We start from the raw sequence: 25,821 nt of genomic DNA, 5'->3' as shown, positions 1-25,821 counted from the left end.
TATGGTATATTATTATACCACATTAGAATCTCATTGTTATGCACATACCTATAATATGCAGAGCATATGTTTAATTTCTTTAAATGTCTTTGAAAAACTGCTATAATTTTTAAGAGTAAGGTCAGTATGTACAATAACTTAGGTAAAAACATAAACCAAAAGTAGTTGAGCAAACTTGTTGTTCTTTTTTATCAAGCGCAAAGCTACACAAAGGGCTATCTGTGCTCTGACCACAACGGGTTTCATTCTTCCATGGTCTGTTAATTAATACAGTGATGTTTATTCCTTGTCTTTGGAGTAAATCCGCGCTTATTTTTATTACAGTTACTCTATATGCCTGTAATTCGTCTGTTACTCTCTAACCAGAGCCGGCGCAACCATTGGTCGAATTTGCATTCCAGTTATATAAATATATAGAGAGCTCACTGATGGAGATAGCTATATATATATATATAATTTTGTAGAAACGACGTTAGGCTTACATTTTAATACTAATTTAGAACTCACTGCGTCGGTATTTCTCCAAAAGTGTACAAAAAATCATTTACCAAAACAGAATCTACAGCTGTATGATTTTAAAACTTTTTATTAACAAGGAAATCGTATTTTCCCTCCATTTTTTTTATGTAGGCCTATGTGAGTGTTTGCAGACTGCATAACTAAATATTTGTATTACCTAGTGTTCCAGTTGCCTTTTTTAAAAAATCACCTATGCAAAAAAAGAAAAAAGTTACAAGGCCTAGTGAAATGTTTGTCTTTTAGGGGTAAAGTAATTTTGGTTTAGCTATGTTGAAAAATTCTGCCGCAAGTAAGCGTGGATGGGTATTCGTTCGTTGTGCACTACGCGGGAGGGTCAGGCTCTATTCAGATATTTTCTTCCCTCATTGATTATTGTGTGATAAACTGTTAATTGCTATAATAGTGTTCACGAGATCATAACAGTGGGTGAAAACACTGATTTTACTTCCCTCTTTAGGGCCATGTCCATGAATAAAATACTCATAGCATTTAGTCACTATCTCTCTTCGTTTGGTTGTATATACGCGCCAACAGTTTCGTATTAAGTATTTCTCTTCATTTCATTCTATACACTCGCAAACAGTTCTGTGGTAAAATGACACTTTTTCATTCGAAACAGGTATCATTCTCGTATTTGACATATAAAAACCCTTTTAAATATACTAGTGATAACTGATTTTAAGCCTTATATTAAGGTCCAGTGCAAGTGGACTTTTTCTTACAGTAGAAATTGAGTGGAGAGAGATGCTTAGGACTATCATCACCGTGTACGATATAGCGATCTATTTCCGTTAGTTATTTTTATATAGATTGTTATCAAAATATCGGAACAAGCAATCTACGAGTCTATCTTGAATTGACTTAATGTTCGCGTATTTGTGCATTAATTTTGTATTAGTTCTTCTTAGTAAGCTGTTGTGATTGCTGAATAAATCCACAAATAATTAATGATATTATTAAAATTTTAAAATTTCGAACCTTGCTTGCAACGTCAGGCTCTTCAACCAATCACACGTACCGATTGTTTTCCTTGCTACTGTTCCCAGGGTAATTATTCACAGCTTGTTATGTTAAGATATCAAATATAATTGTATTTTGAATGCTTTAGAGTTATAGGCTTGTACTTATAGTTATAGATAATTTTGCAAACAAAATTGTTATGCCAATGCCTAGTATACTATAAGACGACAAATTATGGTTACTTATTTAAAGTAAAAACAACAATGGTATTTTATGGATAAAGTTATTTAATATTTGCTCTAAATGAAGTGTTTTTTATTCAATATTTTAGGTTTTCAACTTGTCTGAGAAACGCCATGATCTATCGAAGTTAAATGAACAGGTACAGATATTTGGATATGTTTTTCTAAGTTATATTTTGGTCCTAACTTTATATTACGTTAATATGCTTTATCGCAATATTTATGACTTACCTTGTAAACTACATATAACAATCTAAGTTTGTTTCAGAAGTAAATTTAGTTTTCTTATATTTAAACATTTTGATGATGACATTAGCTATATTTGAATTTAGATGTTTTCTAGAGGGTGTGTGACGTTATTATCGCGAAAATTCGAAAAATAGTCTAGTATCTAGAAACTTCACGTTCCTGGTAGAAGTGACAGTTCATTATAAATATAAGTGGTTAATGATGGAGTGGGAATGATCGAGAGAAGATTGGTCGATTGAAGTCATTCAGGAAGACTTAGTGCTTCTGTAAGATAGTCAATAAGTTAGTTAACATTTGTTATCAGTCAAGGCAAGTTTTGTTAAATGGTATGAGTGAATTAAGCTTTCTGTTTAAAGCTAGGAATACAGGTGAAATAGAAAGTGCCTGTAGCGAACGTTTATTGAAGACATGAATTAATGTGTCATTGCTATATGGACTGGACTTGGCATTATTTTTACCAAGTAATGTATAAGAGTCCGTCTAACAGTAGAACATATTACAACAGTAAACAAAAAAGGCTTAAATCGATAAATGTTATATTTTAATTTCGCGTAAAGCTGCTCGATAGCCATCTTCAGTAGTCGTTTCTAATTTTGAAGTAATAGACTAGAGACTAGTCAACACAGTCCACTGCTAATTCTTGGGTAGGGTTATCAGATGTCCCAGTTTTTAGCCTTATTTTTTCTATGCTGAACGGAAATGGTAAAAGAATTAAATTGTCCAAGTTTCTCTGTACCTTAGTGTAAGTTTGCTATGTCCTGTTTGTCCTTTAAATTTTACTTGAAGAATCACCTGACAAAAAACAAATTACATAATAAAGTGTTCTCTCCCTGTTGTGTTTTCTTCACCTGTCCTATAATATACTATAGACTGAAATGCACAGTTGTATGTGTTTCAGTCTATACAAAATATAAAGCCAGCAAGCAGATTTTTATTTATCTATAGTTTTAAAAACATGATTATTCAGAAAATGGAAAAAAAACGTGTGTTATTGTAATTTAAACTATTTCAGAGCTGTTACAATGTTACTCTGTATGAGGGAAAAAATACCCCAGTTTTGCACTCTGGAAATCTGGTAAACTTACTCTTGGGCTACTCTTTACCACTGAATAGTGGGATTAACTATCACATTATAATGGCCTCATGGTTGAAAGGGTGATCATGTTTGGTGACTGGATTCGATTCAGCAACCAACGGATTACAAGACAAGTTCCCTAACCACTAGGCCATGGAAGGCCTAAATGTTAAATTTTTTCTGGCTTCTGAAGTAGTAAAGTTTAAAGAGACTTAAGTATACAGAAACAAGACATCACATTAGCAAGTGTAAGAAGTTTGTGTTTAATTATGGAATCTCACTATAGTTCTAAGCATTCATTCTTTTGTTGTTGCCATTTTCAGGTGCATGATTTTGGATGGCCTGCTCATTTAGCTCCACCTCTGGAAAAGCTATGTAGTATTTGCAAATCATTGGATTCATGGCTAAATAGTGATCCTCAGCATATAGGTGTCTTGCATTCAAAAGTGAGTGTATGTTTTTAATTTTACAATTGCAATTATCCTTTCATTAAATGAATCGTGTTACTGTTTATACAAGCTTATAATGAGTTAAGTGCTAATACTACCAGCATCTTGAGCAGTGCTCTAAATTTCTTTGACAACATTCACTAAACCCCTAGTAGTTACAGTTATGCAATATCAACATAAAAGTATATTAAATTGTGTTTTAGACTGGACTTAGTACTAAGTGGACATATACAAATGGAATTATAGTACTGGCCATTCTGAGAATGTGTAAAAGGAGTGAACATTTTGTTGACAGGAAAAAACAGAAGTTTAAAGAATGTTAAGGCTTCTAAGCCAGATATATTTCCAAGGATTTTGAAGGAGGATATGGATTGGATTTTTGAGTCAATTGCTATTATTTTTGTAGGTGTTTTGAAGGAGGATTGGATATTTTAGACAATGGATTGGATTTTTGAGTCAATTGCTGTTATTTTTGTAGGCGTTTTGAAGGAGGATTGGATATTTTAGTCAATGGATTGAATTTTTGATTCAATTGCTATTATTTTTGTAGGTGTTTTGAAGGAGGATTGGATATTTTAGTCAATGGATTGGATTTTTGAGTCAATTGCTATTATTTTTATAGGTGTTTTGAAGGAGGATTGGATATTTTAGTCAATGGATTGGATTTTTGAGTCAATTGCTATTATTTTTGTAGGTGTTTTGAAGGAGGATTGGATATTTTAGTCAATTGTTTCTTTTATACATATAAGTCCTTGAATAGTGGGCAGGTGCCAGAGGAATGAAAGTTGGCTAATGTTTTTCCTCTTTTCAAGGGAAGTACTCAACATAATATCATGATAATTATAGGCCTATTAGACTTATATCAGTAGTGGAAGAAATTTTTTGAAATTCTAATAAAAAATGCTTTGCAAAGTTATTTAATGAAGTTTAAAATTTTGCTGGATAATCCTAACAGTGCTCTAGAAGAAAAGGATTGTGGTGTTCTGATTGATTAGTCTCTTAATCCATCCAAGCAGTGTGCTGTTGCTAGTGGTAGGTCAAATGGAATGTTTGGCTATACCTACAGAAATATTGAATACAAGGCTAAAGAGGTTATAATTTCGTATTATAGGTCACTGGTTAGACCACGTTGAGAATATTGTTTAGTCTTGAGCACCTTAACAAAGAAAAGGATGTTGAATTGTTGGAAAGGGTTCAGAGGAGGGCTACTAGTATGACGCTTGGGATGGAAAGGTAGTCATATGAGGACAGATTATGATCTCTGAAATTGTTTTCTCTTGAAAAAGGAAGAGTTAGAGGGGATCTGGTTAAGGTGTTTAAGATTGTTAAAGGAATTCATAATGTTGATGTATCATCTTTTTTTTGTACTTAATAGTGAGAATTTTAGGGTTAGGGAATACAAATATAAAATTCAGCAGGGTAGAAGTCATCTTCAGATAAGATAGTTTTATTTTTGTAAAAGGGTAGTTGGCCTTTAGAATAAATTGCCTTCAGATACAGTGGAAGCAGTAAATTTAAAAGAAAGCTTTATATAAATTTTTATGGCAAGGTGTGGCTTTGAGTGATTTTTAATAGTTTAGTGGATGAGACAGCCCTAGATGGAAAAACAGGCCCCTTGTTCCTTAAATGTTGTGTTATTTTCTTGACGTGCAAGTACTGCTTTTCTTTATATCACTAGTTTTCACCTACATACTTTATAAAAAAGACTTTCATATAATAATTTAATGATATCACCACAGATTTGAGCCATGGCACCAGAGGTGACAGGCCTAACACATCTAAAATTCATTTGCAATGATCAGTCAACAATGCAGTGTTGTCTCAGATGCATTGAGGATGAAGAATTTTGTCACTACCCTTTATGAGAAGGACTATTTGCACAGCGAGAAGAAGTGATGTAAGGTCAAAAGACACGTTATTCAAAGAAGGGACCCTCTCCGTGTTTCTTAGGTGTGATATAAGATTGACCATGCCATCCTTTGCAGAGGCTTGTTATCAGGATGTGGGAAAGGGTGTGAATTTGATTTACTTAGATTTTCAAAAAAAAAGCTTTGATAAAGTACCATATAAAAAAATTAGCTAAGAAAATCACATTTGTAGAGGTTGGGGATAGACCAATTAACTGGATTGTATGGAAGTTGGATGAGAGAAAGCAAAAAGGTTGTTATTTGTTGATTCCATTCAAACTGCACCACTATTACTAACAGAGTAGCAAAGGATTCAGTGCTTGGGCGTTTGCTTCTTTTTTATTTACATTAATGATATTGTTAGGACATAATTAGTAATTTAGTAAAGTTTGCTTATGACATTAAACTCTCAAGTGTTTCTAGCTGTACTGAAGTTGATGAAGTATTACAGAATGACTTGAATCAGTTGGTAAGTTGGGTAAGTATTTGGCAAATGGTCTTTAAACTATAATATGTGCAAGGTAATGTGTTCAAGTTACGATAATTTGCATTGCATGTTTGATATAGACGGAAATTAACACTAGTTTGACTGAAGAAAAGGATATTGTTATAGTTATGGGTAAGCCACTGAAACCATCGAAGCAGTACACTGTTTTTAGTAGGATATAATAATAACAGGAGGTACTAAGAGGAAATATATTATGAAGTAAATCCAAATTCTCTGAACCCGATTGACTTGGGAAAGAAAGAGACTGGACACAGTGTAAAACAACACAAACAGAAATTTATTGATTTCTCTTAATATCCCCTAAGGTGCTTCTGGCTTCTACTTTCAATGTTAAGTGAGAGTGTCAAAGTTCATCCAAATATCGATTACTTTGTGTGAATTTTTTTCCACATACTTTCAAATATATACATAAAACATAGAAGTTTACAGTCGCTTATGTCATCACTGATATCTGGTGATAAGAAGCACTTTGTTGTTGCAGAGTAAATTTTTAGTTAACTAAATAACTTATAGTATAAGATACAATTCTATTTTAATGCAACTGTTTCTTTTGTGATATCTTAACCATTTTTTTTTTGTCAGAGTTATTAAATATCCAAAATATGTACTACCAAATATGTAAAACATTTATTTTAAATTTGTCATTAGCAATTATAAAATAGTGATTTAATTAATTTTTTAATATTTGAATGTATACTTGATCTTGTTTATGTAATTATTAAGCATGTACATGTTAATCTTTTGATTACGTTTCAATTCAAAAGACTAAAAGCCTTAATTGTCTTGTTCCAGTAAAAATGTTGTTGTTTTTTCAAAATGACAAGCTATAAATATAACTTTAAATGAACATAAAGCATATTTAAATAAAAAATTAGCTTTAAAGTTGCATCTTATTAGGTACATTACAAGTTATCCACTGCTAATAATATAGCTGCTTACCAATATATTTACACTTAATTTATAAAATATAACAGATTAAAGTTTGTTTAAAGTTAAAGAAATAGTTTTTTTTTTCGTTTTTCAAAACTGCTTTTACTGTTTCATAGCTAAAAATTTATAAAACTTTTTTATCTCTAGGGAGACAGGGGAAGAATGGGGGTAGTTGTGGCAGCATATATGCATTACAACAACATCTGTGCAAGGTAAATTTTTTCTGTACCATTTGCTATACATTTATCTCTATACCTTTTAAAACTAGATCTTTTAAAAATCAATTTTTTCACTAAGTTGTCGTTAGATGTTTTGTTTGCAAGTTTTTAAGTGTTTGTGAACTCATTCCTTTGCATTTAATAAATTGTGGATTATTAAATATTGTGAACCAAGAAATATATGTCAGATTGATTAAACATACTACAACGACATCTAGTACTGGTGATGTCACTCTAAAAAGTGATATATTGTTGAAATATTGTTCCTCATGTAATAAAGAGCTATAACAAGGATGCCATGTAGGCTAGTCATTTGGAGTTCAACTTTAAATCCAGTGACGAATACATTTATTTTAAATCAAAATATACAGTCATGAGTGGAGTACTCAAGTCACCAACTCAAAGAAGTTTACAGTTAGAATAAAGAATTGAATCAGTGACTGATATCAAAAATCACATCAAATCAACAAAAGTGTATTGGTAAGCTTTCGTATCAAAATAATCAAAGGTTTCATTAATTAAACCCTTTATAATATTCATCAGGTTACTTACTGTAATCAACAAATTATGAATTAAAACATTATGTGGAATATGCTCAGACATATTTTACTTTATGAATTCTCCTTAACACAATACATTTTACATAAATTTTCTAACTACATTAATCGACTGAGAGAAATAGCAATTGTTACTTAGATCGAGGTTTAATAGTGGGTATTTTGTGTCAGAGGAGGTAAGTCCTTTTCAGAAGTTGTGTTTTGGAACACTTTCAATAACCACCCCCCCAAAAAACGTACATTACGTACAAACAAATTGCCTAAAATATTGCGTTAGTGTAGCCTCTATAGTGTGTAAAGTTTAGTGTACTCTAATCCCTTATACATTCGGCATGTATTGCTGTTTGAATACAAGAAGGGAAACAATGCCTCTATAGCTACAAAGAATATCAAAGAATTTTATGGAAATGTTTTGAATGTTCGTAAGTGTCAACGATGGTTCAGCAAATTTCATTCAAGTGATTTTAGCCTTAAAAACTGTGATGGCAGGGGCCGACATGTTGGAATTGATATTGGTGCTCTGAAAACGCTAGTTAAGTCTAATCCAAAGCAACGCACTCATGAAATGGCCCTGAAATTGCACATGAAACAATATGTAAACATCTAAGGAATATGGGAAAACTCCATAAAGAAGGTGTTTGGGTGCCTCACAAACTCTCCGATGATCATCGTTTCCAACGTGTGAACGTTGCTTCGTCTCTTCTGGCGCGTAATGCGTGTGAACCATTTTTGGACAGAATTATCGCCGGTGATGAAAATGGATTCTCTATGCGAATATTAAACACTAAAAACAATGGCTCAGTCCAAGACAAAAACCACTTCTGACCCCAAAACCTAGACTCCATCCATAGAAAGTGATGCTTTGCATTTGGTTGGACATCAAAGGAGTAATTCATTTCAAACTATTCAATCCACAATGAACCATCAATGTAGAGATCTATAGTCAGCAACTGGAACATTAAAATCAAGCCCTTCATCAGAAATGCCCTTTGCTCATCAATCAGGAAGGTGTTGTTCTTCTTCTCCATGACAATGCACGTCCACATGTGGAATGTTGGATGCAACACAAGATTATGGAATTGGGTTGGGAAGTTCTCCCCCACCCACCATATTCTCCAGATATGGCACCATCAGATTACCATCTTTTTCTTTTGCTGCAACACCATCTTAATGGGAAAACGTATGCAAGTGTGAAAGCTGTTAAAAAGGACATTGACATGTTTTTTCTTCAAAGCCAAGTGATTTCTTTAATCAGGACATTAACAACCTGATTGTAAGATGAAAAAGCATCATCGATAAGAATGGAGACTATTTCATTTAATAAATGTTTTGATATAAAAGATGCTCAGATTTTTTTCATCTGAAAATAGTGACATTAATTTTTTGACGACCTAATATATAATTAACATGAGTGCATTAAGTCATTAGCTGGTAACAAAAATTTAAAAGAAGAGAAAAATAATGGTCTTTTGAAAAGAGAATTTTTATAAATATATCAGTATGTTGTAATTGATAGAGTAAAATATTTCTAGTTTGGGACTAGCTAGAACACCTTCTTGGTGTGACACCTAGACTTGTAAGATTGTGATTCTGAAAGTTACATTAATTTCCCCAAAATGGGGTCAAAGACTGCCTGGAGGGGGTAATCTCTTTTAACCACTCACACCACTATACAGTAATGTATTGTCTGTCAGTCAATCAGTAGACACTAAAATGACATTTCATAAGGGATGCTTAACTTTGGAATTTGTGACATCAGTAAAACATGCATGCCATGAATCACGAGAACAATTATGCACTCTCTATAGGCTACAACACAGCATGACATGAATTTCAAAAGCAAGAAATAAAAATATTTGTTACTGTTAATTTTGGTTTGAAACAGAACACTTTCGGGGACCATGCAGAAGTATATCTTGTGTCTAAATGTTTAGTACAATGTAGCATTAAACTCTTAACTGTAAAAATACTGAATAATGAAATGCAAGCAAAAGCTTTCTGTACAACATTGATTCTTTGTTCTATAAAATCACTGTAGAATTAAGAAGGTTGTTTTTACTGTTCCTATTGTATATTTTGCTTGGAGACTAATGGAGAACATATTGTTTCAGTTTCCACATTGATGATCTATTAGTGTATACATCCATGGTAAATAAGTGACTTTTAATGAATATAGTTTGAATTTAGACAGTGATGTTTTAACTGACAGACACCTTAACTTCTATAGTTTTGTTAATTACTTTAAAATTATCACAAGTTTTTGTTGTCTTTTTCATGTATTCACCAAATAAGTTTATCAGTTGTACAAGTTTATCAGTGCTATAAGTTTATCAGTGCTACAAGACAAAATAACTTCTAGTGTTGTTAATCAGAGTCTAAGCTACTTTGACTAGTTTTGGTTTTATATTTTTCTGTGATAAGTTAGTATCAACAGAAGAACTATTTTATTTTTTTATGATTTGTTTTTTATATTGTTAATAATTAATTGATGAAATAATTGTGGATATTAGTAACTACAATATATAATTGCTTCTATGTGGTTTGTAATTGTAGTGCTGACCAGGCTTTGGATCGATTTGCTATGAAGCGATTTTATGATGACAAATTGTCAACAGGAATGCATCCTTCTCAGAGAAGGTGAGATCGTACAGAAGCTTAACATATAACATAGCTTTCTAAAAGTATTACACAGTCAAATATTTTATACAAGAAAAGTTAATGCATGATAAATAATAATTGTCCAATACTACTCGCATATATCTGAAGTATATAAGCTGTTAATAATATCTTTTAACTTTATACATTCTCTTATAATAAAGTGATTTCAAACAATAAATTTGTCATGATATTAAATTCAAATGTAAATACTTTTCTGTTGTAGTTGGTTTGTGTGAATCCAGTTATTTAGGTATTTTGAAAGACAAAAGAAATCTAAGCTAAAGAAGGGAAAAAAACCTTGGTTTAGCTTTCCTTTTAATGGTTCTCTGTGTTTGTAGATTGACATGTAGATCCTATTGTAGTAAAAATAATACTTTTCACTTACTTAATTTATTTTCTTCTGATAATGCAGTTGGTTATTAGCGAGTAAATATTTCCTTAAATATAAAATAAATCTGTTCATTAATGCTTCCAAAAATCTTTAAATATTAACAGAAGTAATCATTGTTTGTCAAGAGATTTAACCTTTGTATACTATTAATTTATGTTCAGATTAACAGTATTTTCTCTCCATTTACAGGTATGTGCATTACTTTGCTGGGCTACTGTCTGGTGCAATAAAGATGAATAACAGTCCTTTGTATCTTCACCATGTTATCATTCAAGGTGTTCCAAATTTTGACTTCAAAGGTGGTAAGATCAAAGTTAATTTGTACATTATTTTGTGCAACAGGTATGATAAGGTACTGTGTTTATTCCTTTATAAATAATATGGTAAAATTTATTTCAGTAAGTGTTAAATACGATGATTTATCTTGTGATGTGTTTAATTTTTGTTGTTACCCTAGGATGTAAACCTTTCATTAAGATCTACCAGGGAATGCAACCTGTATACACTTCAGGAGTTTAGTAAGTTTGCATCATATCTTTGATTAATGATTTTAATATAATCACAATATCATTAAAAAAAGAAATAAAATTCAACTGTTCAGTACTATAGTAATCTAATTCAGATTAATGTTTGATAAAATCTGTAAAGATTGAAGCGTAATTTAGCAATATAGCACAGAGAAAATGAATAAATGTAAAATTAGTGAACTGAATTAAAATATTGAGTTCAGAAAATTTGTTTTATTCTGTGAATTGTATTCGATCTTTTAGAGATTTTCCTATTTTTGAATCAGATATATTTTTCCTTTTAATGTGGTGATGTGCAATAGACTTTTCAAGTAATATATGTTCCTGGGGCTAAAGAAGCTAAGTTTTAAACAAAAAATACTTAATGAATTCTTAAGAATCACAGAACATTACAAAAAGATAGTAAAGTACTGTTTAAGTAAACACTGGACTGCTTTGTTAAGTATAGGTTTACTATAACAGACTTTATAGCATTATAGCTCTTTGTATTATATTTATAGCTATGCATTTTTATTGTTTCTACGTTCATGGGTCTAGTATAGGTACAAAATTACAGTAGGGGCTGATTTCTAAACACTTTAGATACATGCACTTCAGATCTTGTATACTTTATAAAAATATAATCTGGAATTCTTAAAAACTACAATTGCATGTTATTTGAATTCAAAATATATAAAAAAAATATTTATTTGTATTTTAGAAATTACTTAAAAAGTGGGGTGGGAGCTGAAGCTACACCCATTATTGTACCTGAACATTTAATGAAGATAAAAAATAAATATTTTATTCTTTTGAAGAGGTGAATGGAAGTAATTAGGGATATAATACCTTATCTATGAAATCTGAGCTTAATCTTTGGAAATTGGTGTGTACGCTTGTGATCTATGTACCTAAAAGTTTGTTTAACAACTACATACAGAATCAGTCCAAAAGATATATATATAGCACAGTTACTGTGCTATTTTTTCTCAGTGCTATACTCTTCAGTTTGCTTTTATTAAGCTTTTTTAGTTTTAAGATTGTGGTTCAATGTAGCAAAATTCAACAGTAAGTCGAAGTATTTTGGAGTTAAGAGTATGACTCATAAAACACCACATTTCTTCCATGAAGAATATGTATCTCATTTAAATGTCATTTTTTGAAACCACTTACTTATAATTAGTTGAGAAAAATTTAAAAGAATATATAATTATGATGAGTGTATACTCATTTTTTACACTAGCACTGTCACAGACCGAGCCAAGCGTGTCATCATAACTCTTGACCCCAGCTTGCCTTTAAGAGGAGACTTACTTATAAAATGTTATCACAAGAAACAACGTCCCATGGGGAGGTCAGTCATTTTCAAGGTTCAGTTCCACACCTGTACATTGAACAGTGATAGTCTGGTGTTTAGAAAGGATGATCTGGATGAAGCTAACACTGGTAGGAATACTTGCATAGACTGGATAAATATTTTGCATGTAACTGGAAGTATAGATAAATAGAAAATTCTGAAATTTGCCTCTTGTTACATAAAATCTTTGTTTTTTTTAACTGTCTATGAAAGTATCCGTACTATAAGTTTCGATACAGTAAATGTATCTTCACAAAATTTGTCATTTTTTTAATAAATATTACAAGTTGTACACAAAAATCAGATTTTTAATTGAGCATTTTGTTACGTATTAAAATTTCAAATAGTCTAAAACTGAGTTAAATTGTAATTTAGACTTGGTAGTTAAATAATTGCAGATATATATATATATCCAGGTTATGATATTTGCCAACAGGATTGATACACACAGTTTTCTTTTTTAATACAAATATATTTTAATATATAACCAATAACACAATTTAAAATAACAGTTATTACAAATAATGATTTATGTACAAAAGTTTTACAAACTTACAAGCAATATAAAATCTTATTTCTAGTCTGGAACTTCCTTGATATCTTATTGAGTATTCACGATGAGCGAGATTATTTTGAGTTGACGTAGGTATAATTCACTTAACAGGGAGCTAGTTAGCTCTGTAGTTCTCACTGTTTACATGCCAATTACAGATCCAGTTTCTTTTACCGCTGAAGTTATATAATATCTTCTTAAAAGTACTAATGTCCGATATGAATCCACTGAACTTAAATGGTTTGTAATGTTTGAAATTTATATATGTTCCTGGTCAAAATCTGAAGTGTCCCAATTAAAAAGCATTATAACAATCACAATTATAGCTTCTGAAGTTTATAGCACACCAACTACAGCAAACCAATGATACTGTTTTTTTGGCATGGTGCGTTGCTCATAGTTATAGGTGTGTGGAGAGTTTGTCGAAACTTCGGCTTACCAAAAAATACTTACGCTAACACTAGCTTTTATGTACACTCATATATTGTTGATTCTTACACTAGAGAATTTTCTACAACTTTAAAAAACAGGCGGGCGGGAGTTTCACAATGCATATTTAACAGTATAAGTTATGTATATTTCTAAATATAAATTTAATTTAAACAAACATTGCTAGTAAATTAAATGTATAATAACAAATCCGTCACAATTTTTACTAAAAACTTCTATGTGAATATATGTTTTCAGAGTATAACTCAGACTCTGACTAGTCCAAGTGCAAGGTGATTTTCATGTTAAAATTAAAAATACTTCTTTCATCTTAGTTTTCAACTTTCATTTGCATAACCTCTGAAACCTAAATAAATATCAATAGTTTTTTCAGTAAAAATTCATATTTTATCTATTATTTTGTCTACTCTAACACTATATAGACACAGTCGATTTAACTAATCTTCTAACCATTGGAGAAAAATATAAAAAAACTCTAAACTACCCTTTTTCTTTCTAGAATGACAACAGATTGTAACAGAAATTTACAATTATTTGTCTTAAATAGCTTAAGTCTCATAAGAGTTTACATCTGTTTTTTATTTAATTTTATTGTTTTATTGCTCTTTGAACTATGTCAATCTAATGAGCCTGTGATACAAGCTGTAAATCACACTGCGAATATGCAATGCAGCCCGAGTTCCAGTATTGAATGACATAACGCATGAGTTGCATCCAAGCTAGTGATGAGCATACCTTATGGATAAATGTTTTTATCTTTATTTTTTTCATTATCTGACCTAATAAATTTTTAATTTTTACATTTTAGTTACTTTTAAAACAATGAATGAGAAATATGCATTAAATTTAGTTCTTTTGTTTAGCCTCTTGTTTATTTGCTGTTGGTTTGTAATGATGGTACTAGTATGTTAAATAATTCTCATTTATTTCAAATATATGCTGCAGAACAAAAAATAATAACGTGCACAAAAAAAAACAATGTCTTGTAACTATTATAATTTCACTGGCTTTCTAACAAGGCATTAGTGTCTTAAAATAATTCCCCAATCTGCTCAATCTGAACTCGGTGATTGCAACTTTCAATTTTTATGTGAAATAAAAATATATATATCTACTGAGAACAAGGTAGCTTTTTACGTAATTTGATAAAATAAAACTTTCTATTGGTTATAAATGATGTAATAGCAAATGTCAGAGAACATTATTGGGAATTTGTGAAAGAGAGGATGTGAAAGGAGAGCATGGCAAGTGGATATGATTTTTTGTTTATGTTTCTTTAAACAAAGAGGATTGAAAGCTATAAGAATTAGTATATGTCTTAGTAATATCTATATTATAATTAGTAATTTACATTGAATTCGGGACAATATAGAAGAATGGTAAAAAAAGAAAAAATTGACAAGTAAGAGCAAACAAATATCAGGTTTACTCAGATAAGAGAAGATGGAGGATTTATTTAGATATTTCCTTCTGAAATGAAGATTTTACAACTTATATTAAAACTTGTTATACACGTTTTGATGCCAAATATATTCATATACATTAATAATAAATTAGTTTAATTACTTTTTGAATGTAACTCTCAAACACCACATATAAAGTATTTCTGGATGACCAATAAAGACAAAAGTATTACTCTTTTGAGATCAGTTTGGATAATGTTTCTTGATGTGTTGATTAGGTTCATTATCTAGAGTTGTTAGAATATTGATTATTATTTGTTCAAACTGAAATTCAATTATATATTTTTTATGTGCTCTTGAAGAAACTAGTTATTTTGGTGTCCTGTATATTTTTTATGAATATAAACGTTTATGTGTGCATATCTTTTATTTATGTTTTATTCTTATCATAAATTGAGAGCTGAAACCAGACTGTCAGACCGAGAATGGTTGCCACACTATTAAAAACTAGTACCTGATTCTCATATTCTGAAAATTCCTACATCTGAAATTAGTTATTTGAGATAATAATATTGTTTAACAAAGTATTCCAAAAAAATGCTATTAAATACTAAAGCACAGCAAATAAACAGCACAAATCCATTCTCTCAACTAACTGTACAAGGAAATTAGTTTCAAAAGAGCCAGTGTTAACACAGAAAACCACCAGTAAGAGTGTTTGTGTTTGATTCTGTGTCCTTTAAATTGGGATGTCTATTAACTTTGTAGTTCAAATTACTTTTCAGAAGTGACAATAATATACAAAAATAATAATTTTTATTGGTACTAGTAGCCTCATAACTATCTGCGTCTACTAATTTATGTTTAACACATAATCAGCTCTATTAAACTTTTAAATTGTAACCCTAGATACTAGATTTCCTGAAGAAGGGCGAGTTGAGTTCCAATTTTCATACCATCCAGAAGAATTTAGAGGTGAGTTAAAAAAATAATATTTGTGAATAGTTAAAGATTAAAAAATACACTTTGTGTGTTTGTATAGTAATCTTGTTAACAGATGTATTCCGTGTACATTATATGACAAAAGGGCATGAATTATTATATTTTGATCCACACCTCTATAATTGGTCACTTCCTTGCATCATGTAATGAAGAAAATACCACCGTGAATTGGTGTTTTCAGAAGATTCTTTGTGAAGATGGTAAGAGTTTCTTATAACATTCGCAACACGTAATAAAAATGCTCAGATCTTTATTTATTTACATCATTTTTAAATGGATTTTATTTCTATAATGTTATAAAAACTAATCAGATGCTTTTGTTTTTCAAACTAAACATTCCTCTAACTTTTTACTTAGGAAATGGATCAGTAAATGATGCTATGGTGCCAGTGGATAACACTGGGGATCCTATAGTGCTCAGATCTTTATTTATTTACATCATTTTTAAATGGATTTTATTTCTATAATGTTATAAAAACTAATCAGATGCTTTTGTTTTTCAAACTAAACATTCCTCTAACTTTTTACTTAGGAAATGGATCAGTAAATGATGCTATGGTGCCAGTGGATAACACTGGGGATCCTATAGTCCGATGGGATTCTTATGAAAATTTCTACCTTGCTCCAAAAGATTCGTTAGATGGTAAGTTACTTAGGCTTAGCAATGGGTTATATTTGATGTAAAAATCCACAAATTTATAAATTGACAATATTATAAAATTAATTAGAGCCAAAAATTGAGTTTTGTTACCCATGGTGGGCAGAGCACAGATTGTCCATTGTGTAGCTTTGTGCTTAACAACCAAACCAAAGTTTGGTAGAGACAGAATTTTTATTGCATTAATTGGATATATAACAGATTTAGATATTACTGAATATTTTTAAATGTAAAAAAAAAGAGATTACACTTTATTATGATAGTATCAGATGTTAAGAGTATTTTATTATAATTTTTAAAGTTAATAAAAATTAGATTTTGATTTCAGGCAATCCAAAGATATTAATATTTTAGTAATACTATTATGCATTTATCTTGAAGTAAAAAAGACACCAAAGTTGAAGAAATTACTGGCTAATTTAGGTTTTTGCTCATAGAATACACATTGTAAAAATTTTTTCATGAATATCAATCTCAATAATCATGGCAAAGTTAAAATTTTAAACTTTTAAAAAGAAATATCAAACTGTTATTGTTTTATAGCTTTTGCACATCCATGTGATATATTTTGCATTTAATGCTTTACAAGAACAAAACTTAACACTATGGCACTATAGACCTATTCAAAATGATTAGGTAATCTACTTTACATTGTTGTAGATTCTTGTGCCTGCTGTTAAACTGAAACATTTGTCTTACTCTTTTCTTTTGCTGTAGATCTGGATACACTAGAAACTGAACTCAATAAAGGTAATATGTAAAACAATAGAAATCACTTAATTCTTAATTTAGCATTTTACTTTTGACAACTATATTAAGATATGGGTGGTATAAAATAAATAACTAGCTTCTGAAATAACTGAAAACCAATCCCAGATACCTGTTATAAATGTAAATTTTTCATGTCTTGTGGCTTATAAAAAAAATATCCATAACTAAACTAACCTCTCAGAATGTAGACATTGTATCCGGTTGCTCAAATTTTGCCAGTACCTATGGGCTTTTTTTCTTCTCTTTTTTCGATTAAACTATATCTAAAGTTGCAATAGTTATTGTTGGTTGTTGGCTATGTTTAAGAACACTAAGATGAAGGAAACCTAATCAAGATGTTTATAAAATCTTTTCTCATTGAAGTATGTTATACTACATTTTACATTGTGTATTTTAGGCTTAGCTTTTGTTTCAACACTGCTATTATAACATTACTCCTTTGATGTAATGTGGTATTTTTGGAAACATTGTGAACTGGATTAGTTCATTTAGGATAATCTTGAGGTCCCAGTAGTATGAATATGTCTTAAATTAGTAAGGTGAAATAAAATTTCCTGTCAGGTATCAGTAAAACAAAAGCTCAACTTAATAAGAGTTACACAAAGCATGTAACAAAAAAATTGTGAAAAATATGGTCTTATCAAAAAAACAAATAAATTAATGTCTGTTTAAAGACATGTGGATACTGACTTTTGTTCATTTTAGTTTTGGCTCTGGTAGTATCATCATCTAATGGTCATTTCCACAAAATGTGTAGCAGTCATTGTCTGGAAGATTTTCTAAGCAGGTCTTCATGTTTGTACAATGCTAACAGCCCTCGTGAACTGTGTGACAAGATGAAACAACAAGGTCATGGTTAAAGTTTTTGAAATACATTTCGAAAATGTCAGTTAATGCATCTGTTATTTTAAATTGATAAAGTATTTTTATATATTCTTTGAATAATTTCAATAAAATGCTAATAATGAACTTAATGGTACCACAAACAAAAATATAGGTCCTGGTGGATCAAAGACAACGGAGAGACCAATCAAAGCATTGTGCATACACATAGTAATGGGATCACTGGAGTTTGTCACAAAACAAAAAATCTGTGATACCATGTAACACAAGATTGTTTCCAATAAATGTGATAATATTATGTTGTTCTTATTCATTCTAAGCCTCTCCTGTGGCACGTAAAAATAGTGGAGGACGTCATGTCATGTAATGTTCCAAAACGCTCTTACAAAGTAGCATTTTCAAAACAGAAGTACTTCTTAAAGTGGGGAGGTATTGACAGGCTTTAACCTAGACAGCTACAGATGCAGGTGGCTGAATGGCCAATTGTAAACAAAAGTGTTGTTTCTCATCTATGGACACAAGCATGCAGATATTGTACAAAGACCAGTACAAGGTCAACTGCAGGTCACAACCCCAGCACTTTTGAGGCAACAAAATAGATCCTCTACACCATCTCAACTGTCTTTGGATCTCTGTATGGCCACAGAGAGGTTGGTATCAGCTTCAATAATAAGCAGGAGGCTGCATGAAAAAGGGCTCAATGCAAGATGGCCAATGGTGTGTATCCCCTTGATTCACAAACAGGAGTGTTTGAAGTATTGATGTGAACATGTTTCTTGGACACCATATCAATGGAGCCATGTTATTTTTACAGGTGAGTCAAGACTCAGCCAATGAGGGGACTCATGGTGTACATTCATCTGGAATTAATGTGAAACACGCAACCAGCCCATGCTCATATGGTGGAAGAGGGTTGACGGGCTGACTAGTAATTTTCATAGGTAGACCTCATTGTGTTTAAAAGTGGTACTATGACTGGCTGGAGATAGAGGGATGAGATCTGGGATCCCTATGTTAGACCATATTTAGGTACAAGAGAACATCCTTTTAACCGATGATTTTGCTTGACCACACTGGGCATGTGTTATCAGCTGTTATATGCAAAATCACACTATTATACAGAGGAACTAGTGAGCATTTTCTCCTGACCTCAGTCTCATATAGCATGATTAGGATACTCTAGAAAGACACGTTGTTTCCATCCAAGAATACTCGAAGATTTGAAAACTGCCCTGCTACATTAGTGGGCTCTTTTGCCTTCTGCTCTCATAGATCATCTTATAAACAGTAAGCAAAGACCCTGTGAGACACGTAGAGCTGTCAGAAAATACCACACCCACTGCTGAATATCTCTTCTCAGGGGTTTTGTTTTTCCTTTTCTTTCTGGACACTTATTAATCATTAAATTTAACTTGTGTTTGTTTTTCACAAGCTGCATCATGTAAATTTTATGAGTAAATCTTGCACCATTTTGCCATAATTTGTATTTTGGGGTAGTTTCTTAACTTGTGAAAACCAGTGTATAATTTCTATTAGCCTTGAAGAGTTTGTTTCACGTGAGTACTAACTTTTAGCATAAAGCTAATACATTTACACTCATACATGGGAAATTTAATGCCCGTAATATGTATCATTAAGCTGTAATGCATGAATCTAAACTTTCAATTAAGTTTTTGAAAATTGAAGATATGTTATTTGTTGAATTAATACAACTTTTTAATAACAGTAACTAATAAGTTGCCTTTTTAATTATTCTACAATATTTCATAGGTAAGGAAATGAGTAGCACATGGTAGCATAAAAGTGCACTTATTTTGGTTCTATGATTAATACTTAAGACTTAGAACATTTAACATACTGTCTAATACTGCAACATTCATAGTACATATTAATAATTTTTCTTGTGTTTCAGTACCTTATTTGCTGCCATAGTTATATCAGAAGTTGTTAATAAAAATAACTGCACTTACTAAACCTGCACACTGTTAGTTTTAAGAAAATGTTTATTTATAACCTTATTACCAAAGGTTTTATATAATTCCCCTAATAACCTTTGTTCTAACTAAAATTTGGACTTCAATTAGCAAAAAGCCTAATATCCAGCTAACCCATGTAACATTGCCACTTATGCTGTGTTGCTGAAGCACTGACACTAACACCTATAACCACAGACCTGTATGTTCACACTTGGCAGTTCCTCACACAGAAGGCCCACTAGATGGCAGTCTCTATGCTATGGTCAGTAAGAAGAAACCCCAAGTTGCTCCTGGTCACCCCCAAATGACTGATGAACTAAGTGATCTTGATGGACCTCATACGATCAGCATGGACTCAGGAATCTCATCTTCTTCGGGAATTCAAGGGCAAACAACATTCAACTCTCCAGTGCCTGGCAAAACCAATGGAGCTAATGGCCCACCCTCACCTAATACTATAGGTAGGTAGCTTGACATGCAAGTGTGTGCGTGTTATCTTTTGGGAAAGTCTTCTACAAGGATGAGTCGTAATAAATTCTACTTTGCAGTAGTCAGCGGAAACATGTTGAATCTGAATTAAATTTACTTTTAACTGTAGTATTTTTATGATTTATCCCTATAGAAATCTTTTATTTTTGTAACAACCAAAATAATTGAAGAAAAATTACTCCGTGATATTAAAAAAAAAGACATTGTGTGTATACATATGAAAGGAAATAATTCCTCTCCGTGCATCTTTTACAAAAGGTTAAATAGTTTTAATTAAATATATTCTGTGACTGTTGTTGTGCACAGATTTCAAAGTTTTAAACTGCACAATAATTTATTGTATAAAATCAAAAGCAAAATATACAATTAAAAACTCTATACAATTAAAGATTTAGATATTCTGGTGGAAAAAAAATTCACCATCTTCAGGGGACACTTCTTTTTTTTCTTACCTGTTTTTGTTGACAATGGCGGAACATACGGCAGACACATTCTTTCTTTATTAACCTTACTTATTATCTGTAGTCTGGTATATTCTGAAACTTGTAATTTATTACAGTGTTTTTTATAAATCCTATCTATAATATACAGTTCATAACCTCTATCAATGGCTATATATATTTCAGTTTAAACATAAAATCTTCATTATATGTAGAGAATGTAATGGCCCTATGAACAAACAATGAAAAAGAAGACATTTTTTTGTGACAATGGGTGACATGATCTTGCGTGTAGTGGCATGGCAACTGAGAATGGCTTGCTGTATACTGAAGTAGACAGAAACCCATTCTCTATTTTTACCATATAATTCAAGTAGGCCCTTTCTTCCACTTCTAAAGTCAGTTGTATTGTGGAGCTGATAGAATTAAGATGTTCCTAGAAATCAGTTTATGTGTCCTGAAAATGGTGGAATGTTTTACAGCAAAACATGTAGAGTTTTAATTGTATATTTTGCTTTTAACTTTATACAACAAATTATTGGGCATTTTTAAACGAGGAAGTTCTTGCTTATTTTATACATTTTATTAATTGATTATAATGCATACAGTGTTGTGTTGTTATTTTCTTGTGTTCCAGAATTGAATTATCAAATAATGGTTCTTCATGACACTAACAAGAAAACATTAAATACAAATGAAGTTGTTGTCTATGTAAATGCCATCATATCAAGTAATATACATGTAAATTGAAACAGATTAGAATATTTGTGGATAAACTTTACATATAGCAACTGAACTTCACTTGCAGTAACATAATAATTTGTAGTTCGTCTTAATAGATATCAAAGTTAACAGCTTTTTGTTTTTAATTGTGGAGATATATTATGCAAGTACGATAAGCACTCTTGTAATACTTACGGCTGAAAAATCAAGAAACATTCTAAAACTGCCAATGAAATGACTTAAAAAGTTAAACAATGTATTAGTGATGCGTGTAACAACTACTGAAATTATTCGTTTTAATATAGATTATTTATATATTTTATTAAAAGATTCTTTTGAACTTTACTGATAATCGTTGTAGAGTTTTTACAAATTGTGTGCCAATCTTCATATTTTAAGTTTTCTAGATTTCATTGTTAATGATGTCTTAGCATAAGTACAGTAAAAATTTATGGAATTATAGTTTGTAAGAATAAAAATAATAGGGTTGAGACTAGTACTGGATTGCATTAACCTTTCATGTGATGGCCAGCAGTTTCATTCCCTCTGAATGTTTAGGAAGACCTTCTATGGTTGCCTCATTGGCAGGGAAAGTCAGTATTCTGGGGCTTCTCTTGTAAGCTAGTCAGCCTTTTTGTTTAGCTTTAACTATGCATGGCCTGGCACATACATTCAGATGACGGTCTTACCATGCAGTTGCTTTGCTTTCTGCCATCAACATGTAGATCAAACACACTGAAGTTTATGCAGTACTACCTGTTATTAAATGACAAATGCTATGTTGGTGGCACCGTAGATTTGCTGTTCATTGCTTTTAGCAAGCCAGAGAAAACCTTGCTTTATGGCTTCCATCTATATTTTTTCTGCTGCTTGTGGGAAGCGTGAATGGTCCTTCAGCCTTGTGTAGAATGTACTTGCTCCATGAGATGATGAATGCTCAATCAGTTGTCTCGCTATCTCTAGCTATGATTACAGGTGACTGTACACCATGGTCTTTAAATATATGCTTTTATCTTCGTCCTTTGCCCAATCACTACATTTTCTGTCTAGGCTACTTTCTACAGGTTCCAGTTGTGCCAAATGTTTATTCTGCATAGAAGAATCTTATACAAACTATGGTAACTGTACTAAACTTATACAGTTGGAAATTCTGCAATTTACTTTAACTAAACACATGGCATATTGTACTTATACCTATAACTTAGCATTTGTAATTAAATCTGTATCTGTATATAACATATGGTAGATAATTATTCAATAATAGCTAAAGAAAAATATCAAAACTTTTAGGCCATTATAAAAGATCAGATTTTGTTATACTGATCTACATGCTAGAGGAGTTTAGAATGGGCCAAAACACACTATCCTCCTATCAGTAATGTAGACCTATCACTGTACATTTTTAGTGTGGTATCATGGTGCCACCCCTAATCCCAAACCACCGGTCAGAGAGAATTAACTGGACCAACAGCAACCACTTTTACTTTTTATAATATTAATTTTTTATATAACACCAAGTACTCAATATAAATACAATTATTTTGATACTATTACTTCTACTGCTATTATAAATTTGAGAATTATAAATCTCCTAAAGGTTCTTGTATTGATAATCTCAATCAGTTGATTTAAGTACAATCTGTATATTAGACTTTTTAGATTCAAAAAATGTGAGAAATTTACTTAGTCGAAATTCCTGCATTTCTAATTCAAGTGCTTTGTTATATATTAAATATTATATACTGTTTGTTTAAATATCATAGGTTATGTGGTAACATTGAATATTAAAATTACAAACAGTTTAGTAGGCCTAATGTTGTCACGTTAGGCTTAATGTTGCTATGGTAATAATATGCCTGTAAACCTAAAAGTACAAAATCTGAAATAATCTTGGTAAAAATATCATGACTCACCTACTCCAGATTAATGATAAATAAGTAATAAAATTGATTATACCTAACTCCATGTATTGTTCTGAATTACCCCCACGCTTAGTAACAATATAATGAATAACTTCAGCTGGTATTTTCATTTTCCTTTACTTGGTACATACATTCCAAAAATACCCATAATGTAATGACAGATAAATGTTAAGCTTATAATTCACCTGAATTTACTGCTGAGTGTTAGATCAAGACAGCATTAAACAGAATATAAACCTAAAATGTTTCAATCTAGATTAAGAATATACCCAGTTTGAATTTGAAAATGTGTATAGTATAAAACCAATAATTCTGAGGTTAATACATATAAATTAAAGTTCTTACTTTTATAATCCTCCATAAGCAGCATTTACTGGATTCTAAGCCTTATTAGTTTCACTTGAAATTTGAGTCAAGATCATAAATCTTCTGAAGTGAAAAAAAATGATGAAATGTTTCTTAAGTCACTTCTTCAAGAAGTATACATCAAATTGCTATACCACAACTGGGTAACTTTGAAAAATTTTGAGAAATCTGTATTACTGTCAAAAGTAGTTATGAAGTTCACTCAGAAAAAGGTTTGAGTTACTAGAATTTACAGGATATGCCTAACATACTAGAATGGTGGTTTCTTTACAGAGGTAGAAGTCCACTGGCAACCCACTGTAGAAAGTAATCACAAACCTACATCAGAAATTCCCTCTGTAAAAGATGAACAAGCAGAACTTGATCAACTGTTGGATGGGATGCTTCGAGAAATTCAAAGCATTCCTGATAGGCCATTATCTAACTCTCCAATTAATGTTGTTACACCTTCCACCACACCAACCTACAAGACTTACTCTACTCTTTCAACCTCCAAACCATCTCAGTATATAAGTCCTAAGCCCACACATCATACTTTTGCACAGACTTACTCACCCCCAAGTGGTATTATTAGTGTTAATGGAACAAAACAAGTAGTAGGTCAAGTGGATAGTCCAGCTAAGTCTGCATCTAAATGGACTCATGAAGAGCTGTCCAGTGGAACAGATGGATACAGCATGCCTCACCATGCAAGAAAATCTAGTGGACCATTTTCTTATGGCATTATTTCAAGTAATGCATCAATACCACGACGAAGAACTCTATCTGAATCTCCCATCTTGCCAAGTAGTAGGCGTGACTTATCTTCCAGTCCTGAACCCAGTGGGTAAGCTGTTGAAATAATGAGCATTGTTTTTTCTTATTATAACAATAGACACTTCAGTCACTGTTGGACCATACGCACAGCAGTGTATTTAAATGAGAGAATCATCAAGTATATCTAAATAGTTTATAATTGTTTTAAAATTCTGATCTTATCTACCAATATTTTTTTATTTATCATGAAATCCAGCTATACAGCTCATTAAAGCTTAATCAAACTCTTTTCAAATTAGATATAAAAATCCATGAAAGCTTTATTCTGAACATATTTTCACACCACACCAATATGATGAAATAGTAATACTGAAAAAACTCGACAGGCTTAGTATGTGCATTGTTAATAAAAAAAAACTACAATAAATTATATATACAACTTTTTTTATTTTTTTTATTTATATATATATAAATGATATTGGAGTTTTTTATGATTGGGTCATGTTTAGAAAATTCTCAGTTTATGAAAAGTTTCAAATGACCATAAACATAAACTGTGTATATTAAGAAAATAAAAACTTTTTAAATCGATTTTGTATTCAGTTTGTCGCGTTTTTGGCAAAATTAAGCTTCGTAGTTACATAAATACTGTTTTACTTCAGTTGATGCTCCTTTGAAATAAGATGGTCCCATAACTGTAAGTTTGTATAAAATAAAGTAACACACCACATACTGAACTTTACAATTAAAAAATAATCACCTATTATGCTTGTGTGAGCAAACTTTAATTTTTTTTTTAAAAACAGGTATAACCTTCAATATATTGAATTTTTTACCAAAATATGTCTACTACTTTGTATTTTTTCCCATGAATAAGGATTTTTATAAAAGTATATGAGCTTATTAAATGATAAACAAGACAACTGAGTATATATGAGTTGAA

General features: G+C 31.2%; 1 protein-coding gene across 1 annotated transcript in view; it reads left to right on the top strand.

Moving 5' to 3' along the window:
• Positions 1-25,821, top strand: part of LOC106467211 (tensin-like) — a 60,170-nt gene continuing 34,349 nt past the window's right edge. The window contains exons 1-14 of the mRNA XM_022395347.1: positions 1-4; positions 1,811-1,861; positions 3,369-3,491; positions 6,987-7,051; positions 10,168-10,251; positions 10,853-10,965; positions 11,121-11,181; positions 12,413-12,615; positions 15,842-15,907; positions 16,467-16,577; positions 17,310-17,342; positions 18,054-18,212; positions 20,401-20,643; positions 24,396-24,950. Coding sequence (XP_022251055.1) covers positions 2-4; positions 1,811-1,861; positions 3,369-3,491; positions 6,987-7,051; positions 10,168-10,251; positions 10,853-10,965; positions 11,121-11,181; positions 12,413-12,615; positions 15,842-15,907; positions 16,467-16,577; positions 17,310-17,342; positions 18,054-18,212; positions 20,401-20,643; positions 24,396-24,950 — 1,870 coding nt within the window. The 5' untranslated portion in view covers position 1. The remainder of the gene's footprint in view (positions 5-1,810; positions 1,862-3,368; positions 3,492-6,986; positions 7,052-10,167; positions 10,252-10,852; positions 10,966-11,120; positions 11,182-12,412; positions 12,616-15,841; positions 15,908-16,466; positions 16,578-17,309; positions 17,343-18,053; positions 18,213-20,400; positions 20,644-24,395; positions 24,951-25,821) is intronic.

This window comes from Limulus polyphemus, unplaced genomic scaffold, assembly GCF_000517525.1.
Source record: "Limulus polyphemus unplaced genomic scaffold, Limulus_polyphemus-2.1.2 Scaffold2529, whole genome shotgun sequence".
NCBI lineage: Eukaryota > Metazoa > Arthropoda > Merostomata > Xiphosura > Limulidae > Limulus > Limulus polyphemus.
Note: the sequence above shows the minus strand (reverse complement) of the source record. Positions and strands in the feature narration are given on the sequence as shown.